At 35.8% G+C, this 15,291-nt stretch overlaps 1 protein-coding gene across 1 annotated transcript in view; it reads right to left on the reverse strand.

The window, feature by feature from the left end:
- LOC135226543 (argininosuccinate lyase-like) overlaps positions 1-15,291 on the reverse strand; it is a 52,902-nt gene that overhangs the window by 5,257 nt on the left and 32,354 nt on the right. Inside the window, exons 8-9 of the mRNA XM_064266200.1 lie at positions 4,661-4,804; positions 3,952-4,032 (exon numbers count right to left, since the gene is read on the reverse strand). Of these exons, the coding sequence (XP_064122270.1) occupies positions 3,952-4,032; positions 4,661-4,804 (225 nt within the window). The remainder of the gene's footprint in view (positions 1-3,951; positions 4,033-4,660; positions 4,805-15,291) is intronic.

Consider the following 15,291-nt stretch of genomic DNA (forward strand, 5'->3'; position numbering starts at 1 on the left):
ATTAAGAAATTAAGAAGAATCTTTTATGTCGTACTGTAATACGTCAATGTTTACGTGTAAGATTTGGTAGTGAAACCAGTTACATACGTAACATGTTCGGTTCGGTAGCAACGCAATCTAAGCTTTTTAAGCGTGCCGGTAAAGAAGAGGTTAGCCTTAGGTTAACTCAGAATTCGCTACGGTATACAGTAGTACCTTGAGATACGAAAGGCTCAACTTATGAAAAATCCAAGTTACGAAAGCCAATGCGAAAAATTTTACTGCTCTACATACGAAAAGTTTTCAAGATACGAAAGGTTGTTGCTGTAAAGTCCCAAGATTCGCCTGGACCACCGAGAACAATTTTAAAACTCCCGCGCCGCCAACTGAGTAAACTCGCACCATCCTCCCACTCTCCCATTGGTTCCTGATGCTAGTCACCCCATAAGGTCCTGCTCTCCTATTGGTCAGCATCTACCCCTTGTGCTTTAAGTATTCTATTGGTAAAAGGTTGCTGTAAATTGAAAAACTTATTCATGCAATACATTTAATAAAGAAAACATTAGGTAAAGATAGAATAAAGAATAGAAATGAATGGTTATTATACTGTTTGGTAGTTTCAATTTGAAGAGAGATAATGAAAATTTATGGCTTACTGTGTAAAAGTGATTGCTTGGCGATCGTTCGATACTCGTAAGTGCTGGATGTAAACAGACGTTTGGAAGCTTTTTTTTTTGTTTGTTTATTATAGTTAATGGTTACTTAATAATTATTTGAAATGAGTACTTGCAATACATTTAATAAAAAAAATTGTGAATTAGATATCATAAAATATAAAATAAATCAGACTGCCAACAAATACGTATTTTTTAGAATTCTTCTCTTTTTTGTTTTTATTATTACGTTACGTATGCGCATGTTTCATTATAGCTGTCGGTAACTCGGTATCTTCATTAGGTAAAGATAGAATAAAGAATACAAATGAATGGTTATTATACTGTTTGGTGGTTTCATTAGTTGAAGAGAGTTACTAATGACAATTTATGGCTTACTGTGTGCTAGGAAAAATGATTGCTTGGCGCTCGTTCGATACTCTAAGACGGGTAAGAGCTGGATGTAAACAATCGATCGGAAGGTTTGTTTGTGTATTATAGTTAATGATTAATTAATAATTATTTGAAATGAGTACATACTGATTATTTATACATTTTATTGGCATATTCTAAGCTTTTAACTCTTAGGTTTAGATGTCAGAATCATAGACTAGGCTACAGTAGCAACCGCTAACATAGGCTAGGCTTATTGCTATGGGACATATGCTAAAGTCCTAATATATGCAGTAAAAATGGGGTTGAACATTACATGCAGTTGAATATTATTCAAGTATGTACAGTATTTTGCCTTTTTGGAGTCATATTTCTTCCGTCGTAACCCTAGAACATGTGTTTTAGGCTTGGAAATATAATTTACTGGGGTGTTTTTGGAGGGCTTGGAACGGATTAGCCATTTTACATGTAAAATGTGTTCCAAGTTACGAAAAACTCATAATACGAAGCCCGTCTCGGAACGGATTAATTTCGTATCTCGAGGTACCACTGTACATTAATTATAGAAATTAAGTAGATTCTTTTATGTCTACTGTAAAAATACGTCATTATTTACGTGTGAGATTTGGTAGTGAAACCACTGTCACATACGTAACGTGTGCCGTTCGGTAGCGAACGCAATCTTAATCTTTGTTAAGCTTGCTGGTAAAGAGGAGGTTAGCCTTAGCTTAATCAGAGAAGCCGCTTTGGTATAGAATAATTATAGAAATTAAGACGATTCTTTTATGTCTACTGTAAAAAGACGTTAATGTTTACGTATGAGGTCTGGTAGTGACACAGTTTACATGTGCAACGCGTGCGCGGTAACGAACGCAATCTGTATGCTTCGTTTATAAGCGTCCTCGTAAAAAAAAAGAGGGTAGCTTGATATTCAACTCAAGAGATGCTGGTACGTAATGGTATAGTAATTAAAGACATTAAGAAGATTCTTTCACTTATACGTACGTATATATGTACCATGCAGTACCATAATAATTGTCAAAGTCCAATAAGCTTGAAACCAGCCCTGATATTGGACAATTTGCCGTAAAAGACGCACCTTTTTTTATAAGGACATTTATGAAACAAAATCATTAGTATCATAACATTACATTTACTGAAAGATAATTTTCAAGCGATTTTGTATACTACAGTATTGCAGTCGACTCCGTAAAAGATTTACCATAAATTAATATCGAATGTAAACGTTTCTAGGCTTATAGCGAGATATGGTTTGTTTACTACCATAGTCCCGATATAAACCACCAGGGCTGCGCTATGGTTTGTTTACATCCTTAAATGCCGACTTACTACTGTAGGCAAATTTTTTCCAAGTTTTTGATAAATATAAATTTGGTTTAATTTTAATAGTTTATTAATTTACTGTAATAATTAGACTTGCTTTTCAATGTTTTTATTATGTTAGCAACACGTTTTATGCCTACCCACTACACTACGTTCTACTTACTATTTACCTAGGTAGCCTATGGCGCTTGGTCAACAATCGGTTGGACGCAGGCTAGTTTTCTTTTACTGTATATTATACATTTAAAATTATAAATATACGTTTAACATGATATTTATTTAACTTTTATATTTAGTTGTAATTTACATGTAATGTATTGTATAAAAAGGCAAGGTTAGGGTAACAACTGATGGTCAAGAACGGATTAATCCATTTTCAGTTATTTCTTATGGGAAAACTTGATTCAGTTCTCGAAATAATCGAATTTTGACGCTCCTTCTGGAACGAATTATCGTCGAGAACCGAGGCTCTACTGTACAGCAAAATCAAACAGTTCTCTGTTGTAAACTTGGTCATTCTCTGTTTGACTGCACTTCTCACACTTCAATACTTGTTTTGAAGGTGAACATTAACATTCTGCCTACTGTTATCTTAATATGGGATGTAGCCATGGATAAATTTGACTTGGTATCATTCTTAGCCAGGAAAAAGCTGAGTGCTAAACTCTTACGGATGTACACCTCTTTCCAGTTGTCAATACGTAATCAAACTGGTATGCTTTATTCTGTGACTACCAAGCTGGCAATATCTGGGTAATGATAGGTTTGGAAGATTTTTTAACAAAACCAATCCCCAGCTGGAAGGAGAGATCTGTTGTGGATTTCACAAACTCTGTAGCATCCTTGAAAAAGATCTAGAAAAACCATTGAATAACCTTTTCAAGAAGATATGGTATTTGGAGGAAAATGTGGCCCAAAGCAGTGACTTTGGTTAAGGAAGCTGGTTTGTGGAAGTTACCAAGAACTGATCAAATCCTAATGCAGTTCAAGAGGAAAGTTATTTACTAAAACTGAATTGAAAAGTGAAAGGCCTATAATTAAATGTCCTCCATGAACTGAATAAGAGCATGCAATGGTTGGAGAAATACATATGATTAATTTTGCAATGACTTGTAAGTTTTGGGAAGGGGTGCTGACTATTTTTTAGTGCATATAGATATAAAAGGAATAAATATCTGAAGCCTCATGGCTTAACTCTTGGGAGCCAGTATAAAAAATTAATATGCAGCACCCCTGACAGGGGAAACTGAAGGATTTACGGTGAAGTCAACGAGAAGAAAGGGAACTAAACAGCTAGGTGGGAAAATGTCCAGATCAAAACAAATTATAAACTATATTGTAACTGATTACAGCTACAGGCAGAAGCAACATTGCATGAACCTTTAGTTATAACTACTATGCTGCCACACTGTAGGCAATATAGAGCTAAACATGATTGCATACTCACTGTGCTGTTTTCTAGAGTTAAGCACTATAAACCATAGTAATGTGATGGAATTGAGGGAAATGGATGAAAGGAAAAAAGCATTTAACAAGAAATTCACAGACAATTTTAGAAATAACAGAATCCAGTTTTCCTTACCCCTTTCTTGACAAGGTAGTAGGCCACATCAGTGGAGAGCATCTCCTCAGACAGGGCTTTACGACAAGCATCTGCATTAACCTGTACACAAAGACATTCAAAATCATACAGACCTTAACTAATATTTAACAAGAATATAAATCAAGCCCTTACATAATAACCCACTATTCAGATTAAAAATTTATTGGATTTTAAAAATGGATTGGTACGCATTTTAATGTATTTATCAGTGGTACATATAATATACGCACATTGATAAATATACAATGCCTGTCAATATTATGTATAATTCCTTAACCGCTTTGATAAGCCAGGAATATCCTAATATGTCTGCATCTATCAATTTCTAATTCCTCTTATAGCACATGGTAATGATGCTTTCTTATTTACAAAAAACCAGCAATTTTCACCATTCATAATAAGAAAACCATATAAATGTCCATTTTCAGGTGAAATCCTTTCAACTATTTAAATTTGAAATTATCTGCACTATACTTGAAACATTCCTTAGCCTTTGTATCTCCCAATATAAAGTAAATACACACTACCCAAAAATGTGTACACTACCATTAATGTGCAAATAAAAATACGTACCATAAAAGAGATATGCTGTACTTTATAAAGCCAGGTACTTTTTGAATTTCAATATCCAACCCTACATTAAACAGAACATTCTTATACGTACTACAAAAAACATGCGAAAAGGTACCTTTAATGTTTGCACTGTGCCTGCCATTACTTGTAGTACACCAGCAAGAACCTTTGCAGTTTCAAATAATTTCAGCTTGTCTTCTTGTAAGTCCTTGTTGTAGGTAGAAGGAAGACCCTTCATAACCATCATGAAACCACAAAGCTAAAAATATCGACAGATTATTAGTTTTTCAAGTAATACATCTAATGCAACTCTACATAAAATTCATCTTTGGTACTCAGTCATTCAGCTTGTTTATCCTTGTTGATACATCTAAAGCCCTACCAGATATTGGAAATTTCCAGATATCACGAAATAACACTCTACTTTTCTAAAACGTTAACTTCACACCTTTACTTCTCCTACCTCGTCACTATGCAGTACCATATACATACACTACACTGCTTATAAACAATGAGCAATACACTTAATAGTTAAGAATGGCCGTAAACCACAAGTTCTTACCTTTTCTTCCCCAATTTTGTGACAAGATACATAAGTAACACTGTATGTTTATAACCATCACAATAGATACTGTAAAGAACTTACATAAAAATAATTTCATACCTTTTTCCTCTCCCTTATCTGTATGCAATGTCAAAACTGATTACATGGCCAGACTTTTAAAAGTCCTCCTCTGCCTCCAACACCACTGTCTCATCAATGTCCTATTCCTCATAACATAAAATGATGAACAGTCAGAGGCATTGAGGCATCTACAGGATCTTCAAGAGATGGCAGACTGATCAGATTCCTGGTTGGAAGAACCTGGCACATCAACAAAGTGTGCTGAAGTATCTGCCTGTGTTTCTGAGCTGGACAACTAGTTACCATAAAAGTGGATGGCGATGGGCTTAGAGGACTGAGGAAGCTGTCAAGGATACTTTGACGAAAAGAACAAATATTCTGCTTCACAGTTACCATCTGCCGCATTTTTCATGCACCTTCAGCAAACTCCAAGTGCCCTGGGAAACATTTGCAGTATACATTTAAAGTGCATGTTGGGGTTCCCCATGAGCTTGATCAAGTTGTCCAAAATCATCTGTATGTCCTTGTAGGATGGGGTTGGATTCAATCGTCCATCGCATTTTCTCCTTACGTTTCAGATTTACAAACTCATATACACTCTCTGGTACAGTCGCCAACAACTTTCGCACTAACTCCTTACACTCATTTATCCCTTCATCCCCAAACATTTTCCTGGCTAATGTTTCTAACCTACAGACATACATCGACAATGACTCGCCAACATTCATTCTTGCCTCTTCAAAATCTTGCTTTCTCCTATATCTAACGCTACTCTTTATCCTCTTTGCCTGTTCTACAATCCTAGCATTTACACTCTCGTACGGCACCATTCCCTACACTCATAATTACCCTACACATATTCAACAAAAATCCCGTCAAAAAGCTACCTAACTCTCTTGCCCAGACTCTCTTGTTATCCCCATACTTTGCTTCACAATACCTCTCATATTCCTCAAAAAAGTCCCCTATGTCCCTACTACCATATTCCTCGTATTGTGCACATCGGGGTACCTCTCTCATATACACAGCCTTTCGTACTTCCCACTCACTCTCACTCTCACTTTCGCTACTTCCATTCTGACCCCTCTTTCCCTCATCCGAATACAGCGAATCCACTTCCATACTCATGTCCATACCCCTGACTATGCTCTTCTTACCCTTCTTCTTTCTACCTACCTGTTTCCACTCACCACTATCCAAATCACTCTCAGCCCTTTCCCCAATGTATTCTGACCTAGTCTCATCCTGTCCATCACCCTTACTAACATTCTTCCCCTTAGTCTTCTTTTCCTCAGCCACTTTCTTATTCTTGTCCTCAGGTTTATCCTTATCCTGTGTCTTCCCCTTCTTTCCCTTACTTATCACAACCAAATCACCTTCGTCACTCGTACTCAGATCCACTCGCTCTTTCGCTTCCTTTACTACTCCTGGCCCGTCACAAGACCCAGTAGGCCTACCTCCTACAGCTCCCTCTCCCACGAATCCCTTCATTATTTCCTGCATCATCTCTTGCACTGCATTCATCATTACCCCGAATTTTTCATCAATTTTCTCAACCATTCTCTCTTCCGCTCCTTTCACCTCTTTCATTTCCCACTTTCGCACCCTTCCTTTAGCAATTCCTCTCATTTCCTCTAACTCGCTCTTCAGCTCCTCACACTCTACCCTCAACCTCTCATTCTCCACTTCCAACATTCCCTTAGCTTCCTTCGCCAACCATAACTCCTCCTTCAGCCTCTCTATCTCCTTCAACCCTTCCATCCTCACTTATCTACCAATCACACAACTCACTACCCAATTGCCCTGCAGCTGCCGCACCAACAGTCCCTGTTCGGGCGCCAAAAAATAATGTGGCGGAATCACAAGCTGAAAAACAAGCTGGCAAAATCCCCCCCCCCCACATTAACCTAATCACTCCAGCTGCCAAAATCCACCCTCAGTCACACTTTCTTCTTTACACAACAAATACACACAGGACAATTGACCTACACCTATACAAAAACAAAACAAAAAACAAAAACACATGTACTTACCAACACTCCAGATACTCTGGGCTTTGCTGTGCTGTCTGCCGTCGAGGTTGCAGAGATACCAACCACAACCCACAACCAAAACAACACAACAACAAAAAAAGGAACACAATAACAAAACAGGAACACAACCGCAAACCAACAACAACACCCAAAGACCACAACCCACAACTCAACAAGAAACACAACCACAACTTCACACATAACAAAAACTCAACAACACAACAAAAGACCAAATGCACAAACAATTACCAACACAAAAAACAACAACAAAATAGGCAACATACTCACCCACTAACAACACAACAACCACCCTCAACTACAACAACTCACATATAATAACAGGAACTCACATACAACTCAACAAAGACCTCACAGCACAACAACTCTTAAGCAACAACATCAACTGACAAAACAACAACTAAACAACAAACAAAACACAACTTAGCTGACTTTCAATTCCTCCAATAAACTGCTGTCCAAACTACTTATCAACACCAGCTCTCACCAAAGACTGACTCAAAATAACCTCAGAACTCTGACCTCTACCAGCAGACAGACAACCCAGCCAGAACTCACTAACAGCCAATACAGGCGTTAACCATCCATACAGCAATTACACCCCCTCTCGTTGTCAAATGGAACTCCATAACTCCAGCAGTTACTGCAGCAGCTACCTCAATGTTATGCAACATTTAAAAGCTAGGATCAGCATTGTCATCCAGCCACTCTAATACATCACTGTCTTCCTTTGTGAGTTGGGCATGAATGTTGTCAACATCGAAAACTTGAAACTCAAGAAAGTCTTCTTCCCATTTCAGGATAGGTTTCTAAGAGTACTCCAGGGTCTACTCAGTGACATCTCTCCAAGTATTTGTGAAGTTTTAGATAGCAGACTTCAGCAAATAACTTTCAAGATTCTCCAGAGACCCCACCACCAACAACTCCTCCAGAACTTCCTCCAGTATAGTAGATGTTTCATTGCAACAATGATTCACTGGCTGAATGATTGCAGTCATAATAGGATGCAAAAAATGATTCTCGGATGACCTTTGTTCACCGAGTTGTGGTAAACTGCACAGGCACACTGTCCACTAGAAGCAAGCCTTCGCCTGATATCTAGTACTAATGCCATGGTTCAGTGTTTGGTGAATAACCTCCTTACAAAAAGTGGTTATGGAACCAACTGGAAATGAAATTGGCAAGAACCACACCTTCACCAAAGGATGCCACACCACTGGGAGAGTATCCATCAACCCAAACATGGCATGTGCACTAATAAGTCGGTCTTATACAATTCGAGCTGCGTGAATTCACAATAACACAAACTTTTCATTGGAACCTAACTAATTATCATATGCAAGTTTTTCTACAGACAAGCGAATGCAAAAGCAACATTTTCGAATTCTCAAGAATCCCTGCAAAAGTGTTTGTTTAATTTTTAAGGTAATTTATAAGTTGTCAAGCTTTTGTGTGTGAATTAAATAGTAATAAAAATAATTCTCGCCCTTTTACCGAAATGAGGGAATTCTTTGGTATTTATGTGTATACGTACTATGTTTATTAATATTTTAAAATGTTAATAGTAGTAATATAATAATAAAACTGTAATTACAAAATTTGTATGTGATAGTAATTTAAATAAAAAGCAGTCTGTTCATGAAAAGGAATTTCAGAACAAAGAGAGAGACAATAAAGAATTTCTTAAGAGGTTAAGAAGACTACTAAAAATAGATCGGTCAGAAGGGGGAAAAAAGAGAGAAAAGAGTACATGTGTTCTTCAAACACTCCTGCACATATTAAGCTAACTTTTAAATGAAATTACAGTAACTTTAATTTCATATAAAAGTTAGTTTGATAGTACTTAGGGAGCATGATTAGGATCATATTTAGTGTTCAAACTATAGAATTAAGCATTTATTAGCATTTTTTGAGTGTGCTAAAGTTAAGCAAAAATTCCTCCTACACAGAGGGGGGGGGGGGGGTCCAGAACATAACCTCATGTATTATTATTAATAGGTGTTAGTTTTTCCAGACCTCTGAGTCTCAAGTAGACTCTTCTCGGGCTGGTTCTCAGGGATCAATCCTGAGAAAAAAAAAAAAAAAAAAAAAAAAAAAAAAAAAAAAAAAATTAGACTTTATTGAGACTTTATTTTGAAACCCGTCTTATTTAAAAAATTTATGATTTTATTAATTGAAAAATCCCTGCTTTCCGCAAGAATATTTTTCATTTCTGAACTCCGCAGATAAATAGATCTTTGCTGGGTCCAATTTGGGCACTCAACAAGCAAATGCTGTACTGTCATGGGTGTTTTGACATCTGTTACATTTCACTGGGTCAGCATGTGGTGTTGACATCAAGTGACCATGTGAGAATCTTGGTGTCCTATACGTAGCCTTGCTAGGATCAACCTCTTTTTGCTCTTTCCTCCTGTGAGGATGTCCTCCATGCATAGACTTCAGTTTTTATATTTTTAAGTTTGTTTGTTGTTGGCACCGAGGCCCATTCTTCTTTCCAATCCTGGTAAATTAATGTTTTAACTGATTTTACCCAGTCTGACACTGGGGCATATGAAATTGTTGGAGGGATAGTGCAGGCTAATTGGCAGCAGAGTCTGCATATTCATTTCCTTTTATTCACCCCACGTGTGCTGGGATCCAACATATTTCCATTGATATTCCTGATTGGAGGAGTTGATGAATTTTTATTTGAATTTCCTGTACTATTTGGGTTTCCTGAATTTATACTGTCCTATTGCATCTATAGCGCCTACGTGAGTCACTGAAAATTACAGACACACTTGCTTTTGCCTCAGATATCATATCTAGAGCCATCTGTATGGCAGGTGTACTTCAGCAGTAAAGTACTGATGATATTGAAGGTAGGCTTTTTTTAATTAACATATTTTTCGAATATGCAGATGCTCCTACTCCAACATTATTTTGTTTTTGGAGCCGTCTGTATATATCATAAATTTGTCGCCTTTTCTTCTAATGTGCTCCAAAGCATGTTGGCGGTACATTTCCGTACTTGTCATTTGTTTTTTGAGTAGGTAAGACAGGGAGGTACATATCTTTACTCTATTTAAAATCCATGGTGGTGGCAATTCCATTGGTGGGTGAAAAATTGGATTCATATTATGTATGTTCATTATGTATCTAGCTCTTTTTGGGAAAGAGCTAGTACTATTAACTGCTGTTATTTGCTTACAGTTTTGGAAGCAGTAAGTTGCAGGAGACGATCCCGCTTGCATTGAAAGACCTCTTTGTATTGTTATTAAATTACGGTGATGTTTTAAGGGCAAAATACCTGCCTCCACCAAAAGTGTGGTTTGTTGGGGACGATCGGAAAGCTCCTGTGCACAATCGCACGCCTTCATGGTGCACTGCATCGAGAGATTTTAATGCAGATTCTGAGGCGGATGAATATATTGGACAGCAGTAATCTATTATGGATAAGACTGTTGCCTTATATACAATTATTAATAAAATGTCTCGCTTTGCTCCCCAATTAGTGTGTGATAACTTTTTTAATATGGCAAGGGCTTTGATGCCCTTGGCTTTAATGTATTTGATGTGCTCTTTCCAATTTAAATGTTGATCAAATATTACTCCTAGATGACTTGATTTTTGTACAAAATTGTATTTCAGTGCTATAAAGATGCAGTTTGATTGTTTGGTTCTTCATCCACCTTTTGTCTTTGTAGAAGACGATTGCTTTGTTTTATCAGTTGAAAATTTAAATCCAACTGAATTTGCCCAACTACATATATTTGAAATGGCAGTACTGAGAACTCTCTGAGCATGTCTCAGATTACTACTCGTATAGTAAATGACAAAGTCATCAACATATAAACTGTTTTTTACACCACTTGGTAAATTTATAGTAATGTCATTGATTGCTAAAGCAAACAATGTACAGCTCAAGACACTACCTTGAGGGATTCCTTCTTCCAGTTTATAGGTTACTGAGTAGGAATTTTCTACTCTTACTTGAAAAGTTCTGTTTGTTAAGAAGTTCTTAATAAATATTGGTAAGTGGCCTCTAGTCCTTTGGAGTGGAGTTTTTGCATGATGTTATGTTTCCCATGTTGTATCGTATGCTTTTTCTATATCAAAATAATAGCTACTTGTTAATTTCTTTTGTTCAAAGCCTTTTTTGATATGATCTTCTAAATGTGTTAAGGGATCTAGGGTTGATCTGCCAGCTATTGAACCAGATTGTGTTGGTGTTAAAATGGATTCTTTGGTTATTACATACGTTAATCAGTGCATTAACCATTTTTTCTAAGATTTTGCATAGGCAACTTGTTAGAGATATCGGTCTATAATTGGATGGATTACTTGCATCCTTTCCTGGTTTGTTTATTGGAATAATTATGGCATGTTTCCATTTATCAGGAAAGACACGTTTTAGCCAGATACTATTGTAAAATTTTAATAAATATGATTTAGCTATAGGAGCTAATTTTTCTATCATTTCAAATGATATTTTATCATATCCTGGTGCAGAGGGATGACAAGAGTTGATGGCATTATCTAGTTCATCCATGTTAAAAAATATAGTTATATTCCAGGTCTTCAAGAGTTTCAAAATTGAGTATTATATTTTCTTTTGTTTTGTTTTCTGATACTTTGAAAATGTGTATCTAGGCTGAGTAAGCACTGATGTTTTCAAAATGTTTCCCAATTATGTTTGATATTTCATAAGTATCATGGTATATTTTTCCATTTAAATGTATTGCACTTCTTGGAGGTCTTATATGTTTTCCATTGATTTTCCTTATCTTTTGCCAGACATCCCTTGTGGATGTGTTTGAAGATATGTTTGAGACATATTCCTTCCATGATGCGATTTTTTCAGCTATTACCGTTTTTCTAAATTTGGCTGTATATTTGTTATATAGTGGTTTAATGTGGTTAATTGTTATGTTTGTTATAACTATTTTGTTTAATATGTTTATACTATAGGGCATTTTGTTGAGTGATTTAAGGCGAGTTTTGAGTCTGTTTAGATTGCGACTCAATATATGTTTTATTTTACTTAATGTTGTTAATGTTGGATTCCACCATGGGACAGGGGATTTTGTGGAATGTGTTTTGGTTTTGGAATACTTTTATCTGCAGCATTTATTATGAAGTTTGAGAAGGATTCACATGTAGTATTGTGATCTCATTATGTGGGGAATGGTGGTATGTTTCGTGTGTATAGGAAATATTTATCCCAGTTAGCTTTTTGGATATTATATCTTGTAGGTGGCAATATTTTGACATTACTTAAGTAGTTCAGAATGATTGGGAAATGGTCACTTGTGTATGAATCGTCTAGGACGTTCCATTCAAATTTCTCCGCTACATCATTTGAACATAATGAAATGTCAATTGAAGAAAAGGTTAGGTGTGTATTTGAAAAATATGTTGGAACTTCACTTTCATTGAGACAATACAGGTTGTGTTTCATTATAGTATTCTCTATGTTGATTCCGGATGTGTCAGTGGGGTTATTAATATCCCATAATGGATTATGTGCATTAAAATCTCCTACTATAAGTAGTGGTTTCCTGTATACTTTTGCTAATAAGTTCAGAAAAATCACTGAAATTTGCATTGAAATTTGGTTGGTTATATAAATTACAAATAGTAATTTTACTTTTATCAGCATAATACAGTTTAATTGATGTTATTTGATATGGCATAGATGGTATGTCAACAGGTTCATATGTAATGCTATTATGAACGTATATGGCTGTGCCTAATTTTCCACCGTCAGTTGGTGAATAACAGGCAATTTTATAGTGTTGGATATTTGTAGGGTTACTTCCTATATGTTGTAGACATATGCACATTGGTTGTGGTCTCGTATGATTCTTTGTAATTCACCCAGACGTAGTCGGGTTTAAGAGACCATTTATATTCCATTGAATGATTTTATATTCCATTATTGGGAGGAATTGGTGTTAAATTCTGTAAATTGATTGCTGATTTTACTTTATCTCGTAGTTTATATGCATTTGAATTTATTTGTGGTTTTTTAATCGTTGTATTTGTATGTGGTTATTAGATTCTGCAGTTGTTTGTTTTTCATAGTTGAATATTAATAAGTCTATTTTTGATTTTATAATTTCCTTTTTGTATTTTAAGGATTCAGAACATAATTCGTTCTCATGTTGGTGTGTTAAAGGGCACCTCCTTAATTTGGTAAAATTGTCAATACAATTTCGTACTGTGTCCTCTGTCTTGGTAGTTAGTTGGTTATATGTACTTACAAAGCATTCATTACAACCACAAGATGAAGCATGTTTGGTAATGTTAATTATTTTGGTTCAGAAGTTTTGGTCTAGCTTTAGAAATTTCTGGTTTTGTAATTCTATTGTTCCTTTTTCTGTAGTGATAAGGACTGTTGGTTTGAGGGGTTATTTGTTTTGTTGTTGTTAATGGGATATTTCGGTCTTGTGGATGGTTGGGGGGTGATAGTTATATTTTGGTTTGGTTTAATGGTATGATTTTCATTAGTATTATTTGATGGAACTTGTAAAGAGTGATCTTTACTGTCCAGATGTTGGCTGTTTGATTGAGATTGAGGGTAATTGTGTATTTCCACTTGTGATGAGGTTAGTTTAATCTCTTTTTTAAAATGTTCTCCTGGTGTAGTTGGAGTCTCTCTGGATTGATTGTAATTTTCAATATTTACCTTTTTTCCCTTAGTGGGGGTCGGTTCTTTCTAGAATTCTTTTCTTTTTGCCAGTTCGATTATCATCATTATTTAATTCTTCTTCTATTGGAAGTTCTTTTCCATGGATAACTGAAACATCTATGTTAGTGGTGGTATTGGTTGTTGTAATATCACTTTTATTTTTGTGTTTCAGTATTATTGTATGAAATCCAGTTTTCCCTGTTTATACTATCTTGTTTGTCATTGTGCTGTTTGATGTCTTGATTTTTAGTCACATTTGAAAAGGTGGGGGTTTTGGATGGATTGTTAACGCCTCTTACTTTTAGCTCAAGTCTGGCTTCCATGACTGACATTCCTGTCCTATTTATTAACAACTGAAGTTCTGTGTTATATTGTAAAATGAACACTCCTTAGATTTTGCGTGATGGGGCTAGTCCACAATTAATACATTTTGATTGATTACAGTTTCCAATTAGTGGTATGGTCATCTGATGCACAGACTGCACATATAGCTTTATTACGGCATCTTTTGTATGTGTGTCCATACCTTGAGCACTGTGTACATTGTAATGGTTTAGGAACAAAGGACGAACTTCTCTATTTTGTCCAAGAATTTTTATTTTAAATGGTAAGTCTTGGCCTGTAAATTTTATTTTGGCAATGTTGATATTTTTACTTTTATCTTTCCTACTTGAAATAGAGTATATTTCTAAATCGTGGATTGTTATATCTCAATTTTAGGGAGTCTAGCAATAGTTGTTTTGAAGGAAGCTCCTGCTCGCTATTGGGTAGGATGACTGTACCCTGTACATAATTCAATGTTTCGTGGCTTGTAATTATTACCTTTATATTATTTATTTCTGTTATACTTAAAAAGGCAGTGGACTGCTTTTTATTGGTTACTTGGTAATAGCCATTCATTGTGCCCTTGATGTGTCTGCATTCCATGTCTTGTGTTGGATATATGTAATAATTTGTTAATTTTTTTCTAGCATCGCTGCTGAGATTTTTGTTGTCAGACTTTGGGAGGACTAGAAATCTTGACCAATTATCTGGTCCAAGAGGTCATCAAAATGTACCAATGTGGGATTAAGTCGGTAATTTTTGTTTCTTTTTGTCCTTGTTTTATGTATGTTGCTTGTCTATTATGATTTTTATATTTTTCTGTATTGCTGGGAGGATTATTTGTCTCTAATTCAGAATTATTGTTCATCATATATGGTTCCATTGTTACAATATTGGAGTTTACCAATTTATTTTTGTTTGTTTCTTTTTTATTTATGCACTCTATTTGGTTTTCTGGCTCTGCTGCTTTACTTGGAACAGGGTGTTCCTTTGTATCTTTTATAGTACTTTCACTACTTGTGGCAGTACCTAGGAAATTCGGGAGTGACGTGCCAATGGTCATCAACTGTGCC

The sequence above is a fragment of the Macrobrachium nipponense genome, chromosome 14 (genome assembly GCF_015104395.2).
Source record: "Macrobrachium nipponense isolate FS-2020 chromosome 14, ASM1510439v2, whole genome shotgun sequence".
Lineage (NCBI taxonomy): Eukaryota > Metazoa > Arthropoda > Malacostraca > Decapoda > Palaemonidae > Macrobrachium > Macrobrachium nipponense.